General features: G+C 45.9%; 1 protein-coding gene across 7 annotated transcripts in view; it reads right to left on the bottom strand.

Moving 5' to 3' along the window:
* The window catches only part of GNB1 (G protein subunit beta 1), a 103,191-nt gene that overhangs the window by 11,987 nt on the left and 77,172 nt on the right, over positions 1-14,032 (bottom strand). For all 7 annotated transcript variants that reach the window (XM_032262137.1, XM_032262135.1, XM_032262136.1 and 4 more), the window contains 2 exons: positions 8,560-8,623; positions 6,512-6,674 (listed from right to left, as the gene is read on the bottom strand). In XM_032262137.1, the coding sequence (XP_032118028.1) occupies positions 6,512-6,674; positions 8,560-8,623 (227 nt within the window). The remainder of the gene's footprint in view (positions 1-6,511; positions 6,675-8,559; positions 8,624-14,032) is intronic.

Raw genomic sequence — 14,032 nt, forward strand, 5'->3', positions numbered from 1 at the left:
GAAGTTGGCCATGGCCACGCCCAGTCCCTCATGGACACGTGCTTTCAGGAGCACCTGTGCCACCCCAGGATCGGCTCCAAGGAGCAAAAACAAGACAGTGACGGGGAGGAACAGGCTCAGCCTTAGACCTGGTGGGAAAGGTGTCCAGCCCTGTGCGCCAAGGTATGCACAGGAGCTGCGGAGCAGAGGCCTTTCTTCAGTAAAAAGGAAAATGAAAGCGATGAGGAAGTAACTTGAAGATGTAAAAGTGAGGCTCAGAGGAACGCACAGAAGAGTGCGTGGGCACCACAAGCACCTCCATGGTGGCGTGTGGCTGTGAGGCCAACCAGTGCAGCTGAGATGCCAGGGCTGATGACAGAGAGCCTCAAGTGGGCATCCCAGTCACCAGATATCCTGCTGTGGCTCCTGAAGCCAATGCCAAGAAATCAGCCATAAACACATCCATGCCAGTCCCTCACTAGTCCCTGACTGACAGGTGGTTTCAGGAGCACCTGTGCCACCTGAACTGGCAGACAACATATATCCCCTTCTGTGTCCAAGGTCCTGAGGCCTGTCAGAAAAAAGTCCACTATTTTCATGAATATAGAAAATGTTCTGCTTCTCACTCTATAAACATACGGTGCCTAAAAATCCCAAGTTTTAACCACCACAGTGAGTTCTGTCACCGACAGCTGTGCACGCTATATCACAAAGGCCTTGGGCTGGACTTCTGATCAATGCTTGTGTATCTGTAGCCATCTCAATCAGAATGATCCAGGCAAGAGCTGCCGTGTCTCCACCCCCCGAGAGGTTTGCAAAGAACAAAGCTCTAAGAGCAAGCGTTGAGTCTCCCTGCATTGTCCCTTAGGGATCTGCTTTGATAAAAATCTGAGACTGGGTCAGAGAGCTGGAAATAAGCTTTTTTTTTTTTTTTCTTGAGATGAGTTTCGTTCTTGTTGCACGGGCTGGAGTGCAGTGGTGCGATCTCAGCTCACTGCAACCTCCCCCTCCTGGGTTAAAGAGATTCTCCTGCCTCAGCCTCCAGATTAGCTGGGATTACACGCATGCGCCACCACGCCCAGCTAATTTTTGTATTTTTAGTAGAGACAGGGTTTCACCATCTTGGCCAGGCTGGTCTCGAAATCCTGACCTCTAGTGATCGACCTGCCTCGGCCTTCCAAAGTGCTGGGATTATAGGCATGAGCCACTGTGCCTGGCCTGGAAATGAGATTTTAAGGAATTAATAGTTTTCCAAATGTCATCTAATGCATTTGTAATTACTGTCACCAAAACAGAACGCAGAACATTTATTCTATCTATAATTTTTAAAAAAATACATTACACATTCCATCCCAATCACTGTGAATTAATTCTATCAACTATTTCCAGATGACATCCTTTGTTAAGGAAGAATCTTAATACGCAAAATACCAAGACAGAAAGCCACCAAATGTTTCCCTCTGAGATGTATTGCTCAAGAGCTTCCATAGGATGGGTGGCAGGACTGGGGGCTAGAAGCTCCTGTCTGTCCCATGCAGTCCCTCATCTTTTATGGAAACAATTGCGACACACCACTGATTAACAATAGCCATATTCAGAAAGCTGCAAATGATTCCTGCCCTCACACTGCTCAATGATTAGTAAGGATTGGAAGAGCCTGCAAGTGTTTTCTGTGCAACTGAGTTCTAAGATTCTTTTTTTTGCAGGGGCGGGTGGGAAGTTGGATCAAGTTCTAAGATTCTTTAAGAAAATTCCTCAAAACTATGGCTTAACAAAGAATTCTAATCATAGAGGTCAAATGTACAGGTCCAGGAGAAGGTGGCACAAGTGATGAACACTAAACTAATCAAAGCTATCCTTAAAAAGCCTGCAACAAGACAACAACGGCAAATTTCTCAAAGATGTCCCTACTGACGGCCATGCCTGTGCCTTGGACTACAGTGAGACACTACTGGAAGAATATAAAAAAAATTTTTTTTGAGACACAGTTTTGCTCGTCGCCCAGGCTGGAGTGCAGTGGCACGATCTCGGCTCACCACAACCTCTGCCTCCCAGGTTAAAGCTATTCTCCTGTGTCACCCTCCTAAGTAGCTGGGATCACAGGCACACACCACCATGCCTGGCTAATTTTTGTATTTTTGTAGACACGGCGTTTTATCATGTTGGCCAGTCTGGTCTTCAACACCTGACCTCAGGTGATCCGCCCACCTTGGCCTCCCAAAGTGCTGGGATTACAGGCGTGAGCCACCAAGCATGGCCTCAAATTTCAACCTTCATTGATCTGAATCTGAATCATGACTGAACAAAGTTACAAATACTCTTTTTTGTGGGGTGTGGGGGGCGGTAGTCAGGGTCTCACTCTGTCTCCCAGGCTGGAATGCAGTGGCACAACCGCGGCTCACTGCAGCCTTGATCTCCCAGGCTCAAAGGAACCTCCCGCCACAGCCTCTCGAGTATCTGGGACTGCAAGCTTGAGTCACACCTGGCTAATTTTCGTATTTTTTGTAGAGATGGGATCTCCCTGTTACCCAGACTCACAAACCCTCTCTTTTTTTTAGAGGTGGGGTTTCACCGTACTGGCCAGGCTGGTCTCGAACTCCTGACCTCATGATCCACCCACCTTGGCCTCCCAAAGTGCAGGGATTACAGGCGGGAGGCACAGCGCCCAGCCCACAAACACTCTTAAGGGGCCAAATTTTTTTTTTTTTTTTGAGACGGAGTTTCGCTCTTGTTACCCAGGCTGGAGTGCAATGGCACGATCTTGGCTCACCGCAACCTCCGCCTCCTGGGTTCAGGCAATTCTCCTGCCTCAGCGGGGACTACAGGCACGCGCCACCATGCCCAGCTAATTTTTTGTATTTTTAGTAGAGACGGGGTTTCACCATGTTGACCAGGATGGTCTCGATCTCTTGACCTCGTGATCCACCCGCCTCAGCCTCCCAAAGTGCTGGGATTACAGGCGTTAACCACCGCGCCCGGCATTTTTTTTTTTTTTTTAATAACACAACTCCTTAGAAGTGAAATTTCATGAAATATGAAGGAAATAAAATTTCTAAAACATTCCTAATAATACCAGGTTATTGTTTTCTTGGGTATTTTTGGCTTTTCTTTTTTTGGTTTCAAACACACAAACTGTCAGTGTTAACAAATCCAGCAATCTCTGATGACCAATGGAAGTAGATGCACTGACTTTGAGGGTCATGGGAAGGGACTGCTGAACATAAGAACACCTTTCCAAAAAGGGCACTGCATCAACAGAGCTGCGTGGCTGGCAGGGTCGCTGAGCAGCCTGGCTGGACTCCCAGCAACGGCCAGTGGCTCCTATCGGTAGACATTACCTTCTCACAGGAACAACTACGAGCCATGGATGAAATACAAAACCAAAGACCTGAAAGCACTGAAAACATGAGCAGGCGGGAACTGGAGGAGCTCACCCTAGAAGAAAAGAAAGGCAGTGCGTGGTTTGTTTTTAAGGAGCTTTCCCTGAGGAAAGGCTTGTCTGTGACAACCCTGGGGCTAAGGCCTCACACACAAGACCTGTGGCCGAGGTCTTCAGGTGCCAGTAGACAGACTGCTGGGCAACCACAGCCAGAAAGAGAGAGGATAAAAACTAGAAAGAAGAAAGCCACAGAAAGGGAGCCCCAAACCACACACACGGCTGACCAGATACCCGACACCTGAAGTGCACGGGCATGCAGCCCAACTAGGGCAGAAAAGCTGAACCTGGTTTCTGCTGCTGCCACACAAGAAAGACACAGACTGCCTGATACACAAAACTAAACAGCAGTTATTTCTGGAGAATTGTAATCAGACCCAAAGTCTCTATGACACAGCATTTATAAAGTCCAGAATACAATTTGAAATTACTACATGTACTAAATAATAGCAAAATGTCACTCAGACTCCAGAGAAGAGATCCACAAGGACCAGCCTCAGGAAGATGAGAAGAGAGGCTGGGATCAGCAGACAAGAACTCTAAAGGCAGTGATAGGACTCTCCTTTTGGATACAAAATAAAACATGCTATTATACAAGGACAGGGAATGTCAGCAGGAAAATAAAAATAATTTTTAAATAAAAGCAATAGAATAAGAGCAATAGAAATTCTAGAACTGCAGAAGGAATGCCTGACATAAAAATTCTGCTGGGGCCGGGCGCGGTGGCTCAAGCCTGTAATCCCAGCACTGTGGGAGGCCGAGGCGGGTGGATCACGAGGTCAAGAGATCGAGACCATCCTGGTCAACATGGTGAAACCCCGTCTCTACTAAAAATACAAAAAATTAGCTGGGCATGGTGGCGCGTGCCTGTAATCCCAGCGACTCAGGAGGCTGGGGCAGGAGAATTGCCTGAACCCGGGAGGCGGAGGTTGCGGTGAGCCGAGATCGCGCCATTGCACTCCAGCCTGGGTAACAAGAGCGAAACTCCGTCTCAAAAAAAAAAAAAAAAAAAAAAAAAAAAAATTCTGCTGGATAGCCTTATTTAGTTTATCAGAGATAACAAGTACATGAGCTTGAGTGGAAATAAAAAGGTTAAAAGCAAGTAAGCGGGGCTAAGAACAACAAAAGGAACAGATCTGCAGAAGTGGAAAGTGATGAACAAGCCCAGCACCTGGACTGCAGGCACAGCACAGATGTGTGTGTATTGCAGCGCAGAGGGACGAGGACTAAAGACAGAGGATGCATTTGAAGACATGGTCTAAAACTTCCCAAATTTGGTGAAAGACAAATTGACAGATTCAAGATGCCAAAACACAAAAATGCAAAGAAAAATCACACCGAGGCACATCATGTGCAAACTGCTAAAAACCAAATCTTTAGATTGCTAAAAAAAAAAAAAAATTAAAAAAACTTCAACCCATAATTCTTTTTTTTTTTTTTAACTCATAATTCTATATATCCAGCAAAAATACCCTTCAAGAATAAAGGTCAGGCCAGGCGTCGTGGCTCACACCTATAATCCCAGCACTTTGGGAGGCCAAGGCAGGTGGATCACTTGAGTTCAAGAGTTCAAGACCAGCCTTACCAACATGGCAAAACCCAGTCTCTACTAAAAATACAGAAATTGGCCGGACGGGGTGGCGCACGCCCATAATCTCAGCTACTCGGGAGGCTGAGGCAGGAGAATCACTTCAACCCAGTGGGCGGAGGTTTCAGTGAGCCGAGATCATACCACTCCAGCCTGGGTGACAGAAGGAGACTCCATCTTATTAAAAAAAAAAAAAGACATTAAAAAAATGTGTGTGATGCAGCTAAAGCTATCCATAGAGGGAAATTTAAAACTTTTTAAGTTATTATATTTGAAAAGGAAAAAGGGTCTAAAACCAGTGGCCTACAGATCTACTTTAAGCAGCTGAAAAATTAAGAAAGCAACTCCAAAGTAAGCAGAAGGCAGGAAAGAACACAGAACAGAAATCAATAAAAACAGGCAGCATATCTTCCAAAGGACAAGGGTAACTGTAATCTGGCCAATATTAACTTATTTAAGAGACTGCTTAATAGGTGTCAAAGGCAGTACTAGTACTCCGTGAATGGATTTCTTTGGTTGCAAGTGAAGTAAGTGAGCCTGGTGAAGCGTTACCAAAAGGTACTAGCCCATAAAATTTCTGAGAACAGATAATACAGTCAGAGAGGTAAAATATTAGGATAGGATGTCCTCTTTCAGCAACTGCATGCCTTTTGTGATGAATTAGTGTCACAAGCAAAGAAAATCTTGGTGAGATAACGGACTACCCAGCACTTATGGCCACAGAGCTCTCATCTGCCTCATTTGCAGAAACAGGGCCTCACTCTCACCCAGGCTGGAGTGCAGTTGCGCAATCATAGGTCCCTGCAGCCTCAACCACTCAGGCTCAAGCGATCCTCCAGAGGAGCTGGGAACCATAGGTGTGCACCACTGCGCCTGGCTAAGTTTTTCATTTTTTGTAGAGACGGGGTCTAGCTTTGTTGCCCCAGCTGGTCTCAAACATCTGGCCTCGGCCTCCCAGGATGTTGCAATTACAGGCATGAGCTACCATGCCCAGCACAAATCCACAGGTTTCTTACTGGTGAAGGCGTATCAGGCCTGTTTTCAGTTTCATTTTCAGAAAACTTCTGGCTATTACTATAACTTTTATTTGAACCAGACTCATTACTAATGATTAATAAGGCTGGGCACCATGGCTCACGCCCCTAATACCAGCACTTTGGGAAGCCAAGGCGAGCGGACCACAAGGTCAGGAGGTCAAGACCAGCCTAGCCAACAGTGAAATCCCATCTCTACTAAAAATATAAAAATTAGCCAGGTGTGGTGGTGGGTGCCTGTAGTCCCAGCTACTTGGGAGGCTGACGCAGGAGAATTGCTTGAACCTGGGAGTCGGAGATTGCAGTGAGCCGAGATCATGCCACTCCACTCCAGCCTGATGACATACCAAGACTCTGTCCCCTCCCCAAAAATTTTAAAAATCCATAATTGATAAAAGCTGAGTATCCAAAGCATATAATGTACACCAGGTAAACAGCGTATGTCACTTGAAGGTTACGAATAAGGATGGGTACCTGTGTGTCCTGCCAGCTCACGACTCACGCGCACGTTCCCTTCACGAGTTTTCAGATTGTAAATGGAGCAAATGTTATCCAGGCCACCACAGGCCACATAGTTCCCAGAAGGGGCATATGCACAGGTCATGACCCAGGAGGAGCGCAGAGGGATGGCGTGGACCTAATGACAGAAACACAGATGCTGCAAAAACCTCTATGTTCAAAAACAATAACACTGATTCTAGGATATTCTCTTCTTCAACTGTCATTGAATAGGAGGTAACAGAACAAAATAACAGCCAAAGTTATCTAGAGAGTAATTCCCATGTGTGGTCACTCAGTTCGTGAAGCAATACTTAATGAGAAGTCCAGTGCTGCACATGGGAATGCAAATTCAATCCACACAATCTACAATTCTATTGATGTCACAACTTATGATTAGGTGGGGACTTAACAGTAGTACTGCCAACTCATCAAAACTGCATTATTAGGCCGGGCGCAGTCACTCACGCCTGTAATCCCAGTACCTTGGGAGGCCGAGGCAGGCAGAACACCTGAGGTCAGGTGTTTGGGACCAGCCTGGCCAACATGGCAAAACCCCGTTATCTACTAAATATACCAAAATCAGGAGGCGTGGTGGCACATATGCCTATAGTCCTGGCTACTTGAGAGGCTGAGGCAGGAGAATCACAGAGGTTGCAGTGAGCCAAGATCACGCCACTATACTCTAGCCTGGGCAACAGAGTGAGACTCCGTCTCAAAAGAAAACAAAACAGTCCAGGCCCGGAGGCTCACGCCTATAATCCCCGCACTTTGGGAGGCTGAGGCAGGCAGATCACCTCAGGTCAGGAGTTCGAGACCAGCCTGGCCAACATGGTGAAACCCCATCTGTAATAAAATACAAGAATTAGCCAGGTGTGGTGGTGGGCGCCTGTAATCCCAGCTATTCGGGAGGCTGAGGCAAGAGAACCGCTTGAACCCGGGAGGCAGAGGTTGCAGTGAGATGATATCACACCATGGCACTCCAGCCAGGGCACAAGAGCGAAACTCCATCTCAACAACAAAAAAACCCAAAACCCCTATAATATTGGAAGAAAACACTGCATTACCCTGTCAAACAGCTATAAACTGATTTGAAAACAAATTTTCTTTTTTTCGAGACAGGGTCTTCCTCTGTCAGTCACCCAGGCTGGAGTGCAATAATGTGATTTCAGCTCACTGCAGCCTCCACCTCCCAGGTTCAAGTGATTCTCCTGATTCAGCCTCCCGAGTAGCTGGGATTACAGGTGCCTGCCACCATGCCTGGCTAATTTTTTGTATTTTTAGTACAGACAGGGTTTCAACATGTTGGCCAGGCTGGTCCTGAACTCCTGACCCCAGGTGATCCACCCGCTTCAGCCTCCCAACGTGCTAGGATTACAGGCATGAGCCACCATGCCCAGCCAAAAACAAAATATTTCTATGGAATAACCAAAATGGACATTCCTACATCCACCCTGCCACTTCTCTCAGTGTTTTAGATCTGCTGTAATTAGTGCAACCATTTATACACATTTAGTATTCTTTAGTAAAATATAACTGAATTACATTTTTTACATATGTTTGAACCAATGACAATACTTTTTATTCAAAACAATGCAATTTGGATTAAGTCTTGAAAATAACAGAAATTACACTTCAAAATATGATGCCTTTCAGATGATGTCTTCTAAAAACTAATAATTGAATGAAAAGCAGTATTTCTGCACTCTATAAATAAAACATGAATTTTCCCAGACTCTGCTAAAACTGGAATAGACACACAGAAGGTCCTTAGCTCCCACCAACTTGGTAAGGAGATGACAGATGACAGCACAACTGTGCCTGGTCTGGAGGAAGAGATTATCGCAGGTGCCAGCACATGACTCAGTGTCTATCTCACCTGCACAACTTCACTACTAACAAACAGAGCTTGCTGCTACTGCCTTCCCTATTCTGTATTATGTGATTTCACAAAAATGAATCCAAAGTTTAAAACCCTGCTTCCTGGGTCAGTTTTCCAAGGAAGGGAATTTTGCAGTCCGTACCTTGTTGGTGGTATAGCTGTCCCAGATGATAAGTTTACCATCCTGCGAGGCACTGACGAGAAGCCTGGAGGACAGACAAAAGCAAAACTATCAGTCCCGCACAACACAGAAAGTGTCCAAGAGCAACAGACTAAAACCGGGAGTCTGGTGACTTACATGTTCCCATGTTACATCTGCTTCAAACAGTCACTTATTTATAAGCAAAAAAAAGCTCTGGCCGGGCATGGTGGCTCATGTCTGTAATCCCAGTACTTTGGGAGGCAGAGGCAGGCATATCATATGAGAACAGGAATGCGAGATCAGCCTGGCCAACATCTTGAAACTCTGTCTCTACTAAAAATATAAAAATTAGCCAGGTGTGGTGGTGCACACCTGTAATCCCAGCTACTCAGGAGGCTGAGGCAAAAGAATTGCTTGAACCAAAAAGGCAGACGTTACAGTGAGCAGAGATCATGTCACTGGGCTCCAGTCTGGGCAACAGAGCAAGCCTCTGTCTGTCTCAGACCAAATTTAAAAGCATGAACAAAAACACTATCATGCACCACAGTTCAGACTGGAGAGAACATGGCCCGACAGACTGTAGGCCCTATCACCCCTGGCATCCATTCTGTCAGATGAGATAGGCTCACGTCATCTAATAAGTGCTTCTGCTTGATTTCCTTATAAATCAAATTAGAGGCTCACATCTTTAATCCAAACACTTTGGGAGGCCAAGGTGGGTGGATCACGGGAATTCAAGAGCAGCATGGCCAGCATGGTGAAACCCTGTCTCAACTAGAAAAATAAAAAAAAGATAGCTGGGTGTGGTGGCACATGCCTGTAATCCCAGCTATTCAGGAGGCTGAAGTGAGAGAACTGCTTGAACCCGGGAGGTGGAGGTTGCAGTGAGCCAAGATTGAGCCACTGCACACCAGCCTGGGCAACACAGTGAGACCCCGTATGAAAAAAATAAAAAACTCCACCACTTTTAGACATTCTGAATTCATGAAACATTTCTCACCCAAAATACCCCATGAAATTTCGCAGACTGAGCTAAAACTGGAAATCAAAGTCTCCTAGAAACCAAAGGAGGCGCTCACCCCTCACCTGCTTGGTAAACAACAGCACTACTGTGCTTGGCCCAGGAGCAGAGACCAGTAACTGTCATGAATTTTTTCGTAACTACTTCCTTGCTCTGGCAAATATGCTGAGCTTGGAATCCGTGAGTTGAAACGAAGCTCCATACTACAAAGGAAAATATGAATAAGGAGCAAAAGAATTTCACCTTAGCAGGCAAGTAAGGTGGGTGAAAGTAACTTAAATCCTGGGAACCCCAGTTGCTCCTAAGAGGTCCTAAGAACTCTGTAGCACAGAATGTGCTGTTTTGAGGGAAAAGTAAGATGTCTACTGTTCGATGCAGAGATAGCTGTCAGTAGGGTAAATGATGATATGAAAATTTTTAATTTTAAGGATTTTATCCAATGCAGGGCTTTGGTTTTTTGTTGTTGTTGTTTTTTAGACACAGTCTTGCTCTGTCACCAGGCCGGAGTGCAGTGGTGTGACCTTGGTTTACTGCAACCTCCACCTCCCGGGTTCAAGTGATTCTTATGCCTCAGCCTCACGAGTAGCTAGGATTACAGACATGCGCCACCACACCTGTCTAATTTTTGTATTTTTAGTAGAGACGGGGTTTTGCCAGGTTACCCCGGCTAGTCTCCAACTCCTGGCCTCAAGTGATCTGCTCACCTTAGCCTTCCCAAAGTGTTAGGATTACAGGTGTAAGCCATGATGCCTCAAAATACACGTTTTAACTATTTCAGCTGTGAGCATATGTGGCTTCTTAAAGCTAACCCAGATGAGCACAGTGGCTCACACCTGTAATCCCAGCACTTTGTGAGGCCAAAGCGGGTGGACTACAAGGTCAGGAGTCCGAGACCAGCCTGGCCAACATAGTGAAACCCCATCTCTACTAAAAAATTATGGTGAGCCGAGATCGGTTATGGTGAGCTGAGATTGTGCCACTGCACTCCAGCCTAGGCAACACAGGAAGACTCTGCCTCAAAAAAAAAAAAGAAGGCCGGGCGCAGTGGCTCACGCCTGTAATCCCAGCACTTTGGGAGGCCAAGGCGGGTGGATCACGAGGTCAAGAGATCGAGACCATCCTCGTCAACATGGTGAAACCCCATCTCTACTAAAAACTACAAAAAATTAGCTGGGCATGGTGGCGCGTTGCCTGTAATCCCAGCTACTCAGGAGGCTGAGGCAGGAGAATTGCCTGAACCCAGGAGGCGGAGGTTGCGGTGAGCCGAGATCACGCCATTGCACTCCAGCCTGGGTAACAAGAGCGAAACTCCGTCTCAAAAAAAAAAAAAAAAAAAAAAAAAAAAAAAAGCTGACCCAAAGCTGGAGTAATGCTCTCTCAAGTTTTGTTGATAACTTTGACACTTTTAATATCAAACTAGATGTTTCGATACACTAAGCACAAACTTCCTTTACAAAGGTGTCAATGAGTTTAACAACAAAGAGAAACCTTTTCACCGATGCTTTATTACAAAATTTATCGCAGAACTAAAAACTAAGTGCATGCTCCAATCCTATTATTTTTCAGATGCATTTTTTTTTTCTTTGAGTCTCCCTCTGTCACCCAGGCTAGAGAGACATGACACGATCTCAGCTCACGCCAACCTCTGCCTCCCAGGTTTAAGCAATTCTTATGCCTCAGCCTCCCCAGTAGCCGGGATTACAGGTGTGCACCACCATGCCCCCGGCTACTTTTTTTTGTATTTTTAGTAGAGACGGGGTTTTGCCATGTTGCTCATGCTGGTCTCGAACTCCTAAACTCAGACAATCTGCCCTCCTGCGCTGGGATGAGAGGCGTGAGCCACCACACCCAGCCTTCAGATACAATTCTTAAAGCAAACCTCTCAGCCTAGGTTCAGTCATCAACATATTAAACACTTAAAACTATTTCTACATAATGGTACAAGGTTCCCTCTCTAGCTCTATTTCTGCCCAGCCCTCCTGAGATTTTCTGTTGAGTATCAGAGCTGATCTAAAGCAGCTCATCCTCCTGGATTAGGAGGATCACCTTTACACAGGTCTCCCGGTCAGGTCAGAGAGCTTAATAACTGCTGACTTGCAGAAGGATTAGGGACACGTAAGCTGTGCACTGATCCTCCAGAAGGTGAGAGAAGACATGCCTCCTAGTCCTGGGTCAAGGAGCTGTTGGAGAGTTGGGTTCACATTGCCTGCTAGTGCCTTTACCTACTCAAAAATCAATTATCTGAGGTGCCACCCACCCGGAACATACAGGCAAGAGCCAGAAAGCAAGATAAAGGGCCCCAGGACCCTAAAAGCAGCTGTCAAAAAATCAAAACACCTAACTCTCTTCATTTTACTCAAAGGAGGAAGGGTGGTGGCGCATGCCTGTAATCCCAGCACTTTAGAAGGCTGAGATGAGAGGATCGGTTAAGTCCGGGAGTTTGAGACCAACATGGGACAACAGGGGGAGACCCTGTCTCTACAAAAACTATTTAAAAAATTAACTGGGCACAGTGATGTGCACCTGTGTTACCAGCTACTCAGGAGGCTAAGGCAGGAAGATGGCTTGACCACAAAAATTCAAGGCTGCAGTGAGCTAGGATCTCACCATTGCATTTCAGCCTAGGTGACAGAGACCTAGTTTCAAAAAAAGATCGCCGTTCAGTACAAACAAATACATTGATAAATATATTACAAATGTATAAATCTGCTACTTAATAATACATAAGAAATACATACATCTGTTACATTAATGCATACATAACAAGTACTCATTGTGGGCCTCTCATGTAGTTTTTTTTTTTGAGATGGAGTCTCATGCTGTCACCCAGGTTGGAGTGCAGTGGCACGATCTTGACTCATGGCAACCTCTGCCTCCGGGGGTTCAAGCGATCTCCTGCCTCAGCCTCCTGTGTAGCTGCAACTACAGGCACGTACACCATGCCCAGATAATATTTGTATTTTTAGTAGAGACAGGGTTTTACCATGTTGGCTAGCCTGGTCTCCTAACCCTAACCCTGACCTCAAGCGATCCACCTGCCTTGGCCTCCCAAAGTGCCGAATTACAGGTGTGAGCCACCACGCCTTTGAAAGCTTCATGTAGTTTTCAAAGACAAACTGGTAGTCATTTCTACGGTTTCAGAGTGTCCATAAATCAAATGAACACAGTGAAAGAATAGGTATTCATAAATTATAGCTTTAAGTCATAAAAAAATGTTAAGCAGTAACATTTGTTTATAAAGGAAATATGGGGAAAAAAGAAAGTATATACCTTCTCTCCAAAAAACCTCTTTTAGACCTCAAAGAGCCAACCACTGGCCTATCCTGAAAAAATGGCTATTTAGAACAAGCAGTCTCTAGAAGCCTCTGGAAAGCAGAGGTTCTCCATAACATCATTTTGGTTTCCTCATGACTGTGAAATTATACAGCAAAGGCTATGCACCTACCACCCTGTCCAAGAATGAGGACACACGTGGCACCACAGTCTCCCCCAGACCTCACTGAAGACCGCCTTGCTCACAGGGTGGCCACGACTCTGAACTTGGTTCTGCTTTGTCAGCCCTTGCTTTTCTTCCTTCTGATCCTGGGGCTTTCAAGGCACGCAGTGTATTTGAGACAGATGGAACATAAAGCCCCCCACCCAGTAATCTGGCACCCACCCCACCAGCCGAGCCCCCAGCCGCACCTCCACTGCTCAGGCCACATATCCATCTCACAGGTCCCCGAACACACCTGCATGCAGATCACTCTCCTCTCTTCTAGACTACCCAGTGCAGAGCCCAGCTGGTGAAGGAGACACATTACTGAGCAGTGCAGTGCTGTGAGTACCTCAACACTTCTCAGCGACAGCACCGTCTACTTTCTCCACCTGCCTAACCTGGACATCAACGTCCCCACACGTGGAGGAAAGGCCCCCAAGGTAACATACTGTTTTGTTTCTCTTCTACTTTTGACAATAAATTCTAGGAAAGACTACTAACAACATAACAACATTTTCTTTTTCTTTTTTTTTTTTTTTTTTTTTGAGACAGAGTCTTACTCTGTCGCCCAGGCTGGAGTTCAGTGGTACAATTTTGGCTCACCGCAACCTCCACGTCCCTCAGCCTCCCAAGTAGCTGGGACTACTGCCACCATGCCTGGCTGATTTTTATACTTTTAGTAAAGACCGGGTTTCGCCATGTTGGCCAGGCTGGTCTCGAACTACTGACCTCAGTTGATCCGCCCGCCTCGACCTCCCAAAGTGTTGGGATTATAGGTGTGAGCCACTGCACCTGGCCAGAACATTTTCTTTTTTAATTCTTCTTTACCTTTTTAAAGACATAACTTTGAATTTACAAAGTATACACTTATTTATATAGAGACAGGGTCTCACTGTCACGCAGGCTGAAACACAGTGGCATGATCTCAGCTCACTGCAACTTCTGCTTCTTGCCTCCTAGGTTCAAGTGATCCT

The sequence above is a fragment of the Sapajus apella genome, unplaced genomic scaffold (genome assembly GCF_009761245.1).
Source record: "Sapajus apella isolate SASKATOON/1434 unplaced genomic scaffold, GSC_monkey_1.0 scaffold127, whole genome shotgun sequence".
Classification (NCBI taxonomy): domain Eukaryota; kingdom Metazoa; phylum Chordata; class Mammalia; order Primates; family Cebidae; genus Sapajus; species Sapajus apella.